At 41.7% G+C, this 13083-nt stretch overlaps 1 protein-coding gene across 1 annotated transcript in view; it reads left to right on the top strand.

The window, feature by feature from the left end:
• LOC101847097 overlaps nucleotides 1–13082 on the top strand; it is a gene marked incomplete at its 3' end in the record, with an annotated part of 61890 nt that extends 48808 nt beyond the window's left edge. Inside the window, 5 exon segments of the mRNA XM_005095232.3 lie at nucleotides 3205–3450; nucleotides 4739–4871; nucleotides 10769–10863; nucleotides 11476–11589; nucleotides 12715–13082. Of these exon segments, the coding sequence (XP_005095289.2) occupies nucleotides 3205–3450; nucleotides 4739–4871; nucleotides 10769–10863; nucleotides 11476–11589; nucleotides 12715–12866 (740 nt within the window).
• Nucleotide 13083: the final 1 nt, after the last annotated feature.

Raw genomic sequence — 13083 nt, 5'->3', positions numbered from 1 at the left:
AGACAGACAGACAGACAGACAGACAGACAGACAGACAGACAGACAGACAGACAGATACTACCCCCGGGGCGGTGCCCCTGACTGGAGTGTCTTTAGGCCATTCCGGGTTTTTTTCCATTTTTTGAAGAAATCACATTGGCGATCGACCTATTTGAAGTTTCGTGACTCATCCGTTTCTAGCACTGACCCTCATTAAACTCCAATCGGCCATACATGAACAAATTAAGTGCCATCTCACCACAAATTTACGCCTTTTTTTTTTTTTTTTTTTTTTTTTTTTTGGTTGCCTCTGTTCCTTTCATCTTTTGTATGTTGTTATGTATCATTTTGCTTTACCGTCTCACCCCCACCTCTCACACCTTCTCTCACTTCGTATTTCACATCGTCGCCCTAAACAGTGGCGTCCAAAAGAAATTTAAAAATGTAATCACCCAATCACCTTGTTATAGCCTTGTATTACCCGCTCATGCAGCAGATCAATTTAAAGCTAATTAAATTCTGCATCATAAAACATACCAAAATTTCATCTATGTTAAGAGACACCCGAGATATGGCCAATCAAAACTGACTTTTTAAAATCAGCGTTGGAAAAAATTGTGCGAAATCAGAGAAACGTAAAAGTGTGTACGCTCGTATATTGAGATGTTTCAACATTGGTGGAATGGACTTGTATTGAATCATCATCATCATCATCCAGTGCCAGATCTGCGACAGACATCGGCGATCATGGTTCTCCGTTCATTCCTTTGCTCGGATGCTCTCAAAAAAGCTACGGTTCCCTGCTGTTTCCTGTTACCCCTTTTTTTTTAAAGGTTTCCTAAGTATGTTGCTCTTGGCCTACCCGTTTGCCTTCAATTTTGCCAGTGAGAGCTAGATGTTCAACACCCTTATATCTATTCAGGTGTCCCAAAAACTGCATTTGTCGTTTCCTGATTGTTTTTAACATTGAGCGTCCCACGTGGGCTTCATCAAGCACTACCTCATTTGATTTCTTCTCCTTCCACGATACTCTTAGCAGTCTCCTAATAAACCACATTTCTGTTGCTTCTATTTTGTTTCACTCTCTTTAGTGATTGTCCAGCATTCACAGCCATATATAGAAGAGTTGACCATACAAAGCATTTCAGAACTTTCATTTTGGTGTTCATTGAGATGTTTCTATTTTTCAGGATTGGGCTCCTTTTATTGAAACTAGCCTTAGCCATTGTAATTTGTATTGAATATCAATTTTTTTTTTTTTGAATATTATTGTCTCTGTAATAAACAACATGTTCTGATGATTTTTTCAAACAGATTGAAAAACAGAGCAGTTACAAATACCATGCAAAACCTGGACGTATCTGCTATACGTGTTAATTGGGTTTAATTTTGTTTGTGTTTAAGAGCTTATGGTTACGTGCTTTTTATTGTATATTGGGTTGTTTTAGTTAGATTTTGGACTTAACCATCAGTCATTGAGGAACAGAGGCCACGAAACTGCCATGGTTTGGAGTGAGCAGGGGTAGAATGAACAGAACCACCCTCGTGAGAATCTCCGGATGGCTTAGCTTAGTGGACTAAATCGCGCAAGAGCTCGAATGTCATATTCTACCCTTATTTTCGTCACTGTATCATTCAAGTAGACATCGCCATGTATAGCAAAGCATTTTCTCTCCGGGCCCTTTCCACTAGACAATTCTTACAAAACCAAATCAAATCAACGTTGGATTGGTCACCAGTAAATAGCCCCGATTGGAATCCTGGGAAGGGGGGGGGTTGCGCATGTTTTATCCTGTTAAGCAACGGATTACTCAAGAAGCTGCTCTTCCTATGTACAGTAAATTGTGCAGGTTTTTTAGTATGGTAGTATGGTATCGATTGAGTTAACACTGAAAATCGTTAAGGTAGATGACCCCTGCTCCAGGTTGGGTGTCGAAGGAAGCTCTTTGTTTAGCTGAAAATAGTTGGCGAGTTTGCCTCAGAAGAACCAGAAAATAAGTAAATATATTATATAAGCGGACCTGTACAAATAGATGTGTATGCCCGATGCAATTTAGTCGCGCTTAAAAATGTTTTCGAGACATAGAAAGGACAAAAAGGGCTCCGACTCAAAGGCTTTCCCTACAGCCTGGCAGAAGTTTGCTCTCACAAAGACACCATCCTGCTCGAAATTCGTCTTCCACCTCCCCGTGGTGAGCAGAGGGCAACAAATATCAAGACTGTTTTATCCATTTATAAATGCCTGAATACATTTTTTTAAATGTGTATACAATGAGGTGAAAAAACCCAGAGTTTATATTTGGCTAACGGAAGAGGTCTACAACTTAAACTCATATAATTTCAAGTCGGTATTATGTCGAATACCTGTGCAACCGAAAAAAATACTCGTTACCGAAAATCCCAGCACAATTTTCCATCAGGTTTTGGGAATTTCCTTTGAACCTTTTAACAATATAAATTTTTAAAAATCTGTTCGATTTTCCGCTGCCGGAATCCTAGAGGTATGTGAAGTCCCATGAAACAGCTGCTGAAGAAAAGGGACTTTGCTCCCAATTCAGACTCTTTGTTTGCAACTCTCTGTGACATTGGTGATGAAATGACAAATAATTATGTATAAAAGTTAATAGAATCGATACCCAAAGGGTTCGTGCACTACACAAAACCAATGGCCCCTAAGCTAAATAACAATAAGCACATTTAATGTAGAGTCCAACTTTTGTGTAGTATTTGTGATTGCTCTTTTTTCCATTAGTTTTCCATTTAGTCTGAAACTGTCGTGACAAAATATTGTAATAAAATATCGCTTGTTGAAGAGATAAAATTCACCATTTTTAGATATGCAATGTATGCCCATTTCTATCAATATTGATGCTCCTCAATACACGCGCGAAGACAATTTTACGTTTCTTTGATTTCATACAATTTTGCCAAGCTTAAATTTTGAAAGTCAAGTTTCAGTGACCATATCTCTGGCGTCTCTTAACGTGGAGGAATTAATAATGTGTGAAATAATGCAGAATTTATTAATCTTTAAATTGGCATGCTGCATGCGTGGTTAATGAGAGGCTTTAACACAATGAATGAGTGATTACATTTTCAAGTTTCTTATGGACGCCACACTGTATATCACCTCATCTGTCACCTTACCCCTCACATCATACCTTATGTCTCATCGTATGTCTCACCTCACCTCACCTATCACCTTACGGTACACTCCCTTTTCAGGCACGTATTTGAGCGAGTTCACCAAGTTTCCAGGCAAGTCAGTTCTCTCCAAGAAAGCCGTGGAAACGTTCACTCAAGTGACCGACCCGAACGATTGCGCACGCAAGTGCAAGCAAACAAAAGACTTTTTGTGCGAGTCCTTCGACCTCTGCACTGGCGGGGGCACCTGTGCCCTGGGCAAGACTCACTACTACACGGCCGAGTCGACCGACGTGCAGGACAACGCGACGTGCACACACTACTCCTGTGAGGGAACTGTGTTACTGTTTGGGATTTTTTACAGGGGTGGGGAGGGGGGGATTTAAGTTTTATTTTTGTTTCTTTATTTTTCTTTGAGGAGGGTTTGTTTGGGTTTATTGTTTGTTGTTGTTGTTTTGTTGGGGGGTGGGGGGGGTTGGGGGGGCTGTTTGTTGTTGTTGTTGTTGTTGACGTTGTTGTTGTTGTTGTTGTTGTTGTTTGGGGGGTCTTATGTTCTTCAGTGTTTGATTTCTTTCTTTGCTGGTGTTATTGGTTACCTTATCGTTTACTCATTGTTCTTCCTTCCTGCCTTTATCAAAACTGTGGGCAGAGAAAGAGAAGACACTTTTTCTCTGTCTCTCATTATCTTCCACGTGGTCACTTTATCGTCTTTCACTCACTCACTCACTCACTCCACCACTCACTTACTCACTCACTCACTCACCCTCTCACTCACTCGCGCTCTCCCAATCTTTAGCTCCTTCATTCTCTCAATTACTCACTCGCTTTCTAGTATTCCCTCGGCTGACTCAGTACCGACATCGCTGATGTAATCGTAAATCTCTTCGCTGAATACAGAAAACATGAAATAATTTAAGTCCCATGTCGGAAAGTTACTTTAGTGGATGGTTGGTGGGCGTTTTGGTATGGTTTAGTTCTTCTCTCCTGTCAAACATCTGTCCCCTTAATCTATCCTCCTTTTTGTCTTTGTACGTTACTCATTAGCAAAACCTCTAATCATCTGCCCTTGTGTAGCCTAACCTTATCGTGTTGCAAGTGCCTTAATACTCTTACTAAAACATAAAAGAAGGTTATTTTATTAAAAGTATCTCAGGCTTTCTCCTTATTTGCAGTATCTTACTCCGCCGTGGTTGTCACTACCACATAAAATCAAAGTATTCCTCCTCCTATGATCTAAAACGGTAGGCCTATTGACGTGGGCGCAAATCATTTACGATCATAATTTACAATCAGGCATGCAATCCACCACGTGCTTTCTCTTATCCCCTTATAGTCATTTGCTTGCCCTCTCGTATTCTGCCCTTTACTTACTCACTCAAAAGTACTGTTTTAATTTTCTCATCCACTCGGTCATGCACTTGCCGTCTCTCATTTATTCTCCACTCATACGATGACTCGCTTGCCTTCTTTTGTTCACTTTCTCATTCACTCATTCGCTCACTCTCTCGCCTGGTCACTTACTTGATCGCCTTCTCTCTTTCGCTGTTTTTATTCACTCAGTCACACACACGCCACCCCCCCCCCCCCCGCCGTTCCCCTTTTTTACCTCCCACAGTGGATTACTATTTCGACTACGACTACAATTTTGGAAAAAAAGTAAATAACCCGTCCAAAGTGCACGTTGTCAAAGGCATCAGACCGGACAGTTGTGCGGCCCAATGCTCCTCTGGTGACATCCCTTGTAACACGTACGTGATTGGCTCCTCACTTTTCTACACTCACCTCTGATTGGTTAAATGCTTGACGGGAAGTCAGATGATTGGTTGATGTTAGTGCCAATGTGTCCTAGGGCAGTGTCTGTGTCTTTCATTGGTTATTTGTCTTTAGCCTTTGGTTAGCATACTCTCTTGCTATTTGTAAATTTGTCTATCTGTCTGGTGAACGATTTGAATCTCTGTCAGTTGCTCTGTCTTTCTAATAATCTCTCTCTCTCTCTCTCTCTCTCTCTCTCTCTCTCTCTCTCTCTCTCTCTCTCTCTCTCTCTCTCTCTCTCTCTCTCTCTCTCTCTCTCTCTCTCTCTCTCTCTCTCTCTCGCTCGCTCGCTCGCTAAATATAGATAGATCTCAGATATATATATATATATATATATATATATATATATATATATATATATATATATATATATATATATCTTTCAATCTATCTATATCTCTTTGTCTTCCTCCCTGTCTTTCTCTCCGTGTGTGTACGTGTATGCGTGTATGTGTGTGGGTGTGGGTGTGGGTGTGTATGTCTATAATATGTATTTGTGTGTGTGTATGTGTATGTGAGTGTGTGTGTGTGTGTGTGTGTGTGTGTGTGTGTGTGTGTGTGTGTGTGTGTGTGTGTGTGTGTGTGTGTGCGTGTGTGTGTCCATTCTTATCGAATAATGTCAGAGACCATCTTTCTGTCTGACAGCATCCAAAAACTCCTTTCAAAACATAAGAACAAATTAATTGATCTGTCTTCCATTCTTCAGTCTTAATCTACATTTGCACATGATAATAGTATGTCTATTACAAATATACCAACAGAACTAATTAATAAATTTCAAAGACCCCAGAACCAAGGTGCGAGAACTGTTCTCAAAAGGCCACTAAAAGAACACGCCTCACCATTACTTTTACAGTTACATTGATCTTGTTAAAGCCGTGTTTATTAAATAAGTTGCAGTAATGTGTTATAATGTGTTATGATGTTTTAATAATGTGTTATGTGATCTGGACCACAATATATTTTTAATTTAATGCATGAATATATTCCATTGCGACATTTGCGATCCATAAATACAGAAAAAACAACTGTAGACTGTGGTTTGTAAAGCTAAATAAAATTGAAGTTGGGCATTGGGGTTTTCGACACCTGTTCCTTCAGGGGGGACTTCCTACCCACTACATTTAAGAGATAGAGGCAACTACTTTGGCAGCATTTAAATCTGTTGTAAAAAGCATTCAATGTATTTAAATCTAAATTCATGTAAATTTTTATTTGTTTTAACCACAGTAATCGTCTTTTTGCGTATGTGATCTTCGTCAGATTTCCACATTATCACCAATATTATTATTATTGTTGTTGTTGTTGTTATTATTTTTATAACGTACCGTTATTGTTATTATTGTCATTATCATTATCATTATCATTATTATTGTTGTTGTTATTATTATTATCATTATTATTATTATTATTATTATTATTATTATTATTATTACTATTATTATTATTACTATCATCATCACCATCATCATCATCATCTCCACCTTTGTTATTATTATTATCATCATTATTATTTCTGGACACAGACCCGTTCTACGAACGGTGATATAGTGATAGAAAAACCCCACGATAAAATGTTTGTACCGGTACCTGATTCCTTTCCGTAGGACTTCTGTGTAGAAAACATCGCTGGTATATGCGCCATCTGGAACTCCGTCCTGGGCAGCAGGTCTCTTGGCATGTACCCTAATAGAGTCCCTGGACCCAACGCGACTCATTGCGACATATAATTGCCCATGTGAAATAAATCGCCTCGTAAAGAAACCGCTATCCTTTTCAAAGTCTGTCCCTGAGCTTTGTTGGCGATCATTGCAAAAGCAGGTCTAACCGGAAATTGTTTCCATCGCATATGGAAGAGAAATATGTTGTCTGAAGGCATGAGGGAATCCTTGGGATGAAAAATCTCTGTACGCATGTGGACCGCAAGCAACGAGAGCATCAATTACATATTGATGAAGTTTTGAACCACATATCGAGTCCCGTTGCAGTGGCCGTTTGTGGGATCCAGATTCCTCAGCAGCATGAACAATGCTGTCTTTCCGCAATGTCAGTTTGTGGGGTGGCATACCTGAGGGACATAGAGAATTGATAAATTCGATGGAGTATTGGTGTTCATTTTCTTCCACCGATTCACTGGCCCTGTATACTTTTTCTTCTCCGGGAAAGGACTGTATGATCAGGTTGTTGATTCTGTCTACTTCTGTGTTGGTGGGATAGATGATGCAGCGGGAAGCCAGGATTTGTGTTCGACTGCAAGTTACCGAAGACAAAATTTATCAACTCTCGTTCGCTCTTTTCTGTGATGTCATCTGGCAGTTTTATCGCAAACTCCCCGATTTGCTTGCATATGTTGTGTTTGCCATCAACAGTGTTCAGTTGATAGTTAGAGAAATCAGCAGTCTCACCTGTGAGCAAAACCCTTAAGTTTCTTGTCAGTCTGAGCACATTAACATGCTCCCACAGATATGATGATTTCAGGGTTGCATTGACTATCTATGATCTTGAGCCTTGGCGAACTACTGGTAGTATTTGGTGCCAGTCACCCTACATCAGCACAGTTAGCCCACCGAACAGAGCGTTATTCCCACATATGTCTTGAAGTGTTCCCTCTATGGCTTCAAAGATGTGTTTGTTGCCCATCGATACTTCATCAATGATGAGCAGCTCTGTTTGGCGTAATAAAGTGCCACTAGCATCTCGGGGGCTCACACTGCACATGGACTGTTCGTTCGGGCACAGAGGTATTTTGCATCTGCTTTGTAATGTTCTGCCATTTGAGAGCAGAGCTGCTACAATGCCTGAGAGCCCTGTGGCAAGGGTGATCTTCTTAAAGGAATGGACAGTCGCAAGAATCAGGTTTATAGTGTGGGTTTTCCCAGTCCCTCCACTTGCCTCCTTGGCAAATATCTTGCTTTAATTCTTTACAACTGACTCTATCACAGCATCATACACAACTCTTTGTTCTTCATTAAGCTTTGGGTACCTCTCGACTCACCTTCTCTCTCAGGTTGTTTGTGTCAAAATTGAACTCCTCGTGGACAATTCTTGGTTGTTCTCCTTCAACGTGAGTGTGTTCCGCAGGTGGCACCTGAAATTCTTTATGCAGATCCAACCTATCATTATCAAGAATGTGCTGAAGTTGTAGCAACACTTGGTTCTCAATCTGCGGATTTAATTCTGTGACCTTGTCTCTTATCATGATGTCCCGGCACAGTTTCAATTTGTGCTTGTGCCAAAATGAGAGAGGATCAGCTGGGCGACAATAGATGAGAATGGTTGCAAAGGCAAGACGTAACTGGGGTCCAAATCTTATGGAAGATGCTTCTTGCGTTGCTGCATTCTTCTCAGAGTCATCATCGAGCAGGCCAAGTTGGTTGCTTGCGTCTTGATAAGATGTGCTACTTGATCCACTTACTGTTTTCAGATCTTCAAAACTGATTGTGGTGTAGTAAAAGTCGCAAGTAGTAGAGCTCTGCCCTGTGTGGACAGAGCAAGAATTGTCTAGTGGAAAGGACCCTGTGAGAAAATGCTTTGCAATTCACGGGGATGCGCCCAATGCAGTCAGTTCTAGATTCCTCTTGATTACCTGTGTTTCTCACACCTCTTTTCCTTCTCTACCAATTGTGGTCTTTGTTATTCCAAGTGAAATAGTGAGGAAAATCAGGATAGATGATGTTTCTTGCTGTTGGGTTTTCTGTATTCATATTGAAAAAAAAAAAGCTGTCCATTTTGTTGCTTGGGGTCCTTGACCAATAACATTCTGAAAATCTTCAGGCTGGAACTAGATTGGGGTTTTTTTATTTGGAAGGTGCCCGGGCAACTTTTCCCCTGGTGGATATTTATTGTGGATTTCAGATCCATACAGTCTCCAGATGGCCTCACTCGCAGAGATGTATCGAGCATTGACATATCTTGAGATTTCATCATTTTCAACCTCCATCAGGATGCGGTCTTGGCCTTTTATGATGTACTTGTAAAGATATTTCACCGCCTGAATAGAGTGGACAATTTCAACATTAATGTGCGCTTGATATCTAATAGGGGGTGCCCACATACGCGTTCGGGTCGGGTCGGGTCGGGTCTAGTCGTGCCTATCGGGTCGGGGTTTCAGTGCACACTACAGCCCCGCGCGATTGTACTCGACGACCTGGAAGTTAAAGTAGAGAAACCTTTAACCTACATGCAACTACACAGAGGGCGTAAACCCGGGCTACGATTGGCTGGACCTTTGACCCATGAATACATAAAAATATGCCTACCGTACTCTTGGACTCTGTGTGTGTGTGTATGTGTGTGTGTATGTGTGTGTGTGAGAGTGTGTGTGTGTGTGTGTGTGTGTGTGTGTGTGTGTGTGTGTGTTTGTGAGTGTTTGTTTGCTTGCTAACTTGCTTTAGTCTACGCGTCCACCAAAATAAGATCATTTCCAGGCCAGGCTAATGTGGGAAGTTTTTTGTACGGTGTAGAAGCGACTCAAAAAAATCCGCGTCCACCGACATCAGACCAGCTAAACCTATTTTTATCCTAGTGTGTTATGATTTATGAGACCAAAACAGACAGCACTGGAGGTTTATTTAACACTTTAAAAAACTAAAAAGCAACAAATTATAATTATGGGGAAAATTGTTGGTAAGTTGGGAGGATGGGAAGGAGGGGAAAAATAAAAAAAGCTCGGACTGGGATTCGAACACACGATCACAAAATAATACTTCGCGTATCAAATGCAGACACACTGTTCACTCGACCCGGCCATTCGGCCATCAGAACTGTCATCAGCGAAGGGTAGATTAAGCTTCATAACAGCACTGTTTCAGGAGAGGCAAAGCGACATAATAAATCGAGATGTAGATCTAGAATCTAGGCCTAGATCTAGTGGACCTGTAGATAAGGTCTGGAAAAAACTAAAAATTGGCGGGAAATTGGAAGCACTAAACATTAGAGAACGTAGATCTAGACACGTCCTTAGCTAGATTCTTGGTCTAACATGGCCTATTTTTAGCCCTCCTGAGAACGAAATAATCTAGATCTAGATCTAGGTCAAGTGCTTTGATTTTAGTTTTTCTGCTGTTTTTCAGCACAAATCTGCTATTGTACAACGTATTATAATGAGATACAACTTTATTGATCATGTAAAGTGCAATGAAGAAGCAAAGATGTATTTAAAGATGCAAATTTCCTTCCAAAATGAGTCGAATCGAGGCCAGAGTATTACTTAATGTATTCATGGGTCAAAATGGACACGTGACTCAGCCTTGTTGTGATTGGCTGCAAACCACCCGATCGCGCGATTCGCAGGCCAGAAAACAAACGTGTTTGTTTTTGTATGTCACCGATCGTGTCGATCGGTTTGTGCCACGATGGCCGCTTTGCGCCCTCAATTTGACTAGCCGGGACTACCCGATGGGCCCGACCCGACCCGACCCGATCGCGTATGTGGGCACCCCCTATAAGATTTTTGTAGATTTTTATGCGTGAAAAGGATGTTCTGACCCCATAAACGCGCTTAGTTCCATTATAATAAGATTACTAGGTGTACCTGACTTATCACACATTAGCAGAATTTGTCAAAACATGTTTTCGGCTGGCTTTAATTTGTGAATCAGATTGTTGACTTTCTCAGTTGGAGGGAGGGGGGTAAATGGCGGGGAAGGGGGGAGCCAGAGATGAAAACGGGTCCACCTTCGAACAGACAAATCAATAAAGCAGCAAAGAAACAGACACGCGAAAACAGAAAGTTAAAACTGAAATTAGATAGATAGATAGATAGATAGATAGATAGATAGATAGATAGATAGATAGATAGATGGATAGACTTTGTCTTCTATGTCATCCTCAGCTTCTACTACTGCCCGAGTAGCCAAGCCTGCCTTATACCGGATCCCACCGCTTCAACCTCCGGCTCCCAGTTGGGCCATTGCGATGTTTTTACACGTGAGAGATTTTGTTTGTTTGCATTCTATATTCTCTTAAACAAAAACTAAATTACTGGAAAGATGATATTCCGTCCCGGAAGAATTCTAGGGTTTACTATTTATTGTAGATGTTTCACCGGGATAATAATGAATATGGACCTTTTGGGAGCATCTAAGCGGAGAAAAGAATGGAAAATCATGAAAGCCCGTATCTGTTTTAGATCTGGCACTTTACAATGATGATGATGAGATTTGTACACCCCCACGAAAGCAATTTAGATCATACAGAAAGTGGGCTTCAATCTGTCTCTTATGGCCTACCTGGTCTGAGAGGGATACATTAAAGTCCCAACAGAATGACTGAGATACTCGATAAACTCTTCTACGTGCAACGGCGAAGCGACTTATCGCTATACCACAAACGGCAGTTGAGATTAATTTATTTTTCTTTTTTTACGTGAGCGACCTCCTCCCCCCCCCCCCCCCCAAGAAGAAAAAGAAGGGTAGTCGTGATGATGAAGATGACATATTGCTTTTACCTTAAGATCATAAGTTTATGCCCTTTTGATCATCCCATTTCCCTTGTCCTTGCGGCCTGGCACCCTATTCCTGCACCACCTGCGGCTCACAGTGAAAAAAGGAATCTTCACAAAGTCCTCACAGAACTCCAAGCAGCCGGCCACAGGTGGAAATCCCCAAGGTCCCAAAACCAGCGCGAGTACTGGCAATAACGGTTACTCTGGTGGTAAGCTTTGTACCTCTTAATGTATATGTTTTAGTTTTAGTAAAAGTTTTAGGGCACTTGCAACACAATAAGGTCATATAAGTGCCGAAGATTAGATGTGTTACAAGAGAGTAACATACACAAAAAAGCAGGAGGGGAGATAAAGACGATAGATGTTTGATAGGAAAGAAGAAGCGTGTGGTTGTGTTGGTGGGTGTGTTGGTGGGTGTTTTGGTGGGTGGGTAGATTGTGTGTGGGTGGGTGTGGGTATGGGTGGGTGGTTGTGCGCGTGCGTGTGTTTGTGTGTGTTTGTATGTGTGTATATCTGCAGAGGCCAAAATTGTGGATAATAAACGCCCCAAAACCAAAAAATCATAAACAACAAAAAAAATCATGAATAAGAAACAAGTCGTAACACCAACCATTACAACAACAACAACAAAAAACAATAGGAGCAATAGTTTACCATCTTCATCCCTTTTTCCTCTTTCTGCCCTCCCCCCTCTCTTCACCCCTCATCCTTCTCTCTTCACCCTTCATCCTTCTCTTTTCTCCTCCCACCATCCTTCTTTCTACTCCCTTACAGTTTTCCTCTGCATTCATACCTCCATCATTTGCCTTCCCTTCTTCAATGACAACAAACATTGTACCTTCGTATTCATCTTTGTCTTTCCCGATCCCTCTTCACCACCATCTCACTCCCCTCCCCTCCCCTCCACGTCTCGTTTTCCCTCTTCCTCACCATTCCCTTTATTCCCTCCCCGCCTTCTCTTTCCCTCCTCCCCTCTCCTTTCCTCCCATCTTCCCCTCACCTCTCTTCCACTCTTTCCCTCCTCTCTACTTCCTCCTTGCTTTCCTCAACCCTCTCTTTCCCTCTTCCCCACCCATATCTTTCCCTCTTCCCCAAACGTCTCTTTCTCCTTTCCCTGCCAATCTTCGTCTCCTGCCCCGCCCCACTCCTTTCTTCCTGGCGCTCATTTGACCATATGCAGTTGCGAGCGCCGTAAAAACCTCTACTGAAATTAAACTAAACTCTTTTCTTCCTACCCTGCCCCGTTCCCCATGATTGAATACGTCCCCCACCCTCATCCCCTCTTCCAACATTTTTGCAATTTTAAAAACTCATTGATTGGTTTTTGCTCCCAGGCTCAATGGCAGGAATCGCCTTTGGAATGATAGCATTGGGCATGGCCTTGGCTGTGCTGGGTCTCTTTGTGGCTGCCCGTTTCCGAACACGCCCAAGCGCCGGCCCTGGTATCAGTAACATCACCTTCTCGAAGGACGAGCTCAAGGACTGAGCTGCCAAATGCTTTGTTATGTCATATTTTTCTAACGGTCGTTTTGTTTTTGTTGTTCTGAGGCCATTGTGGGGAGTGATTTGTGCGTGTTCCTTGTTGTTGTTTTTACGAGACGGGTCAGGATATCATGTTGTGGGAGGGCTACAATAAGAAACACACTGATTTATTTATCCAATATATTCTTTCTCCTCCTCCTCCTCCTCCTCCTCCTCCTCCA

Source organism: Aplysia californica, unplaced genomic scaffold (assembly GCF_000002075.1).
Source record: "Aplysia californica isolate F4 #8 unplaced genomic scaffold, AplCal3.0 scaffold00098, whole genome shotgun sequence".
NCBI lineage: Eukaryota > Metazoa > Mollusca > Gastropoda > Aplysiida > Aplysiidae > Aplysia > Aplysia californica.
The sequence above is the reverse complement of the archived record's forward strand: the minus strand, read 5'-3'. Positions and strand labels throughout refer to the sequence as shown.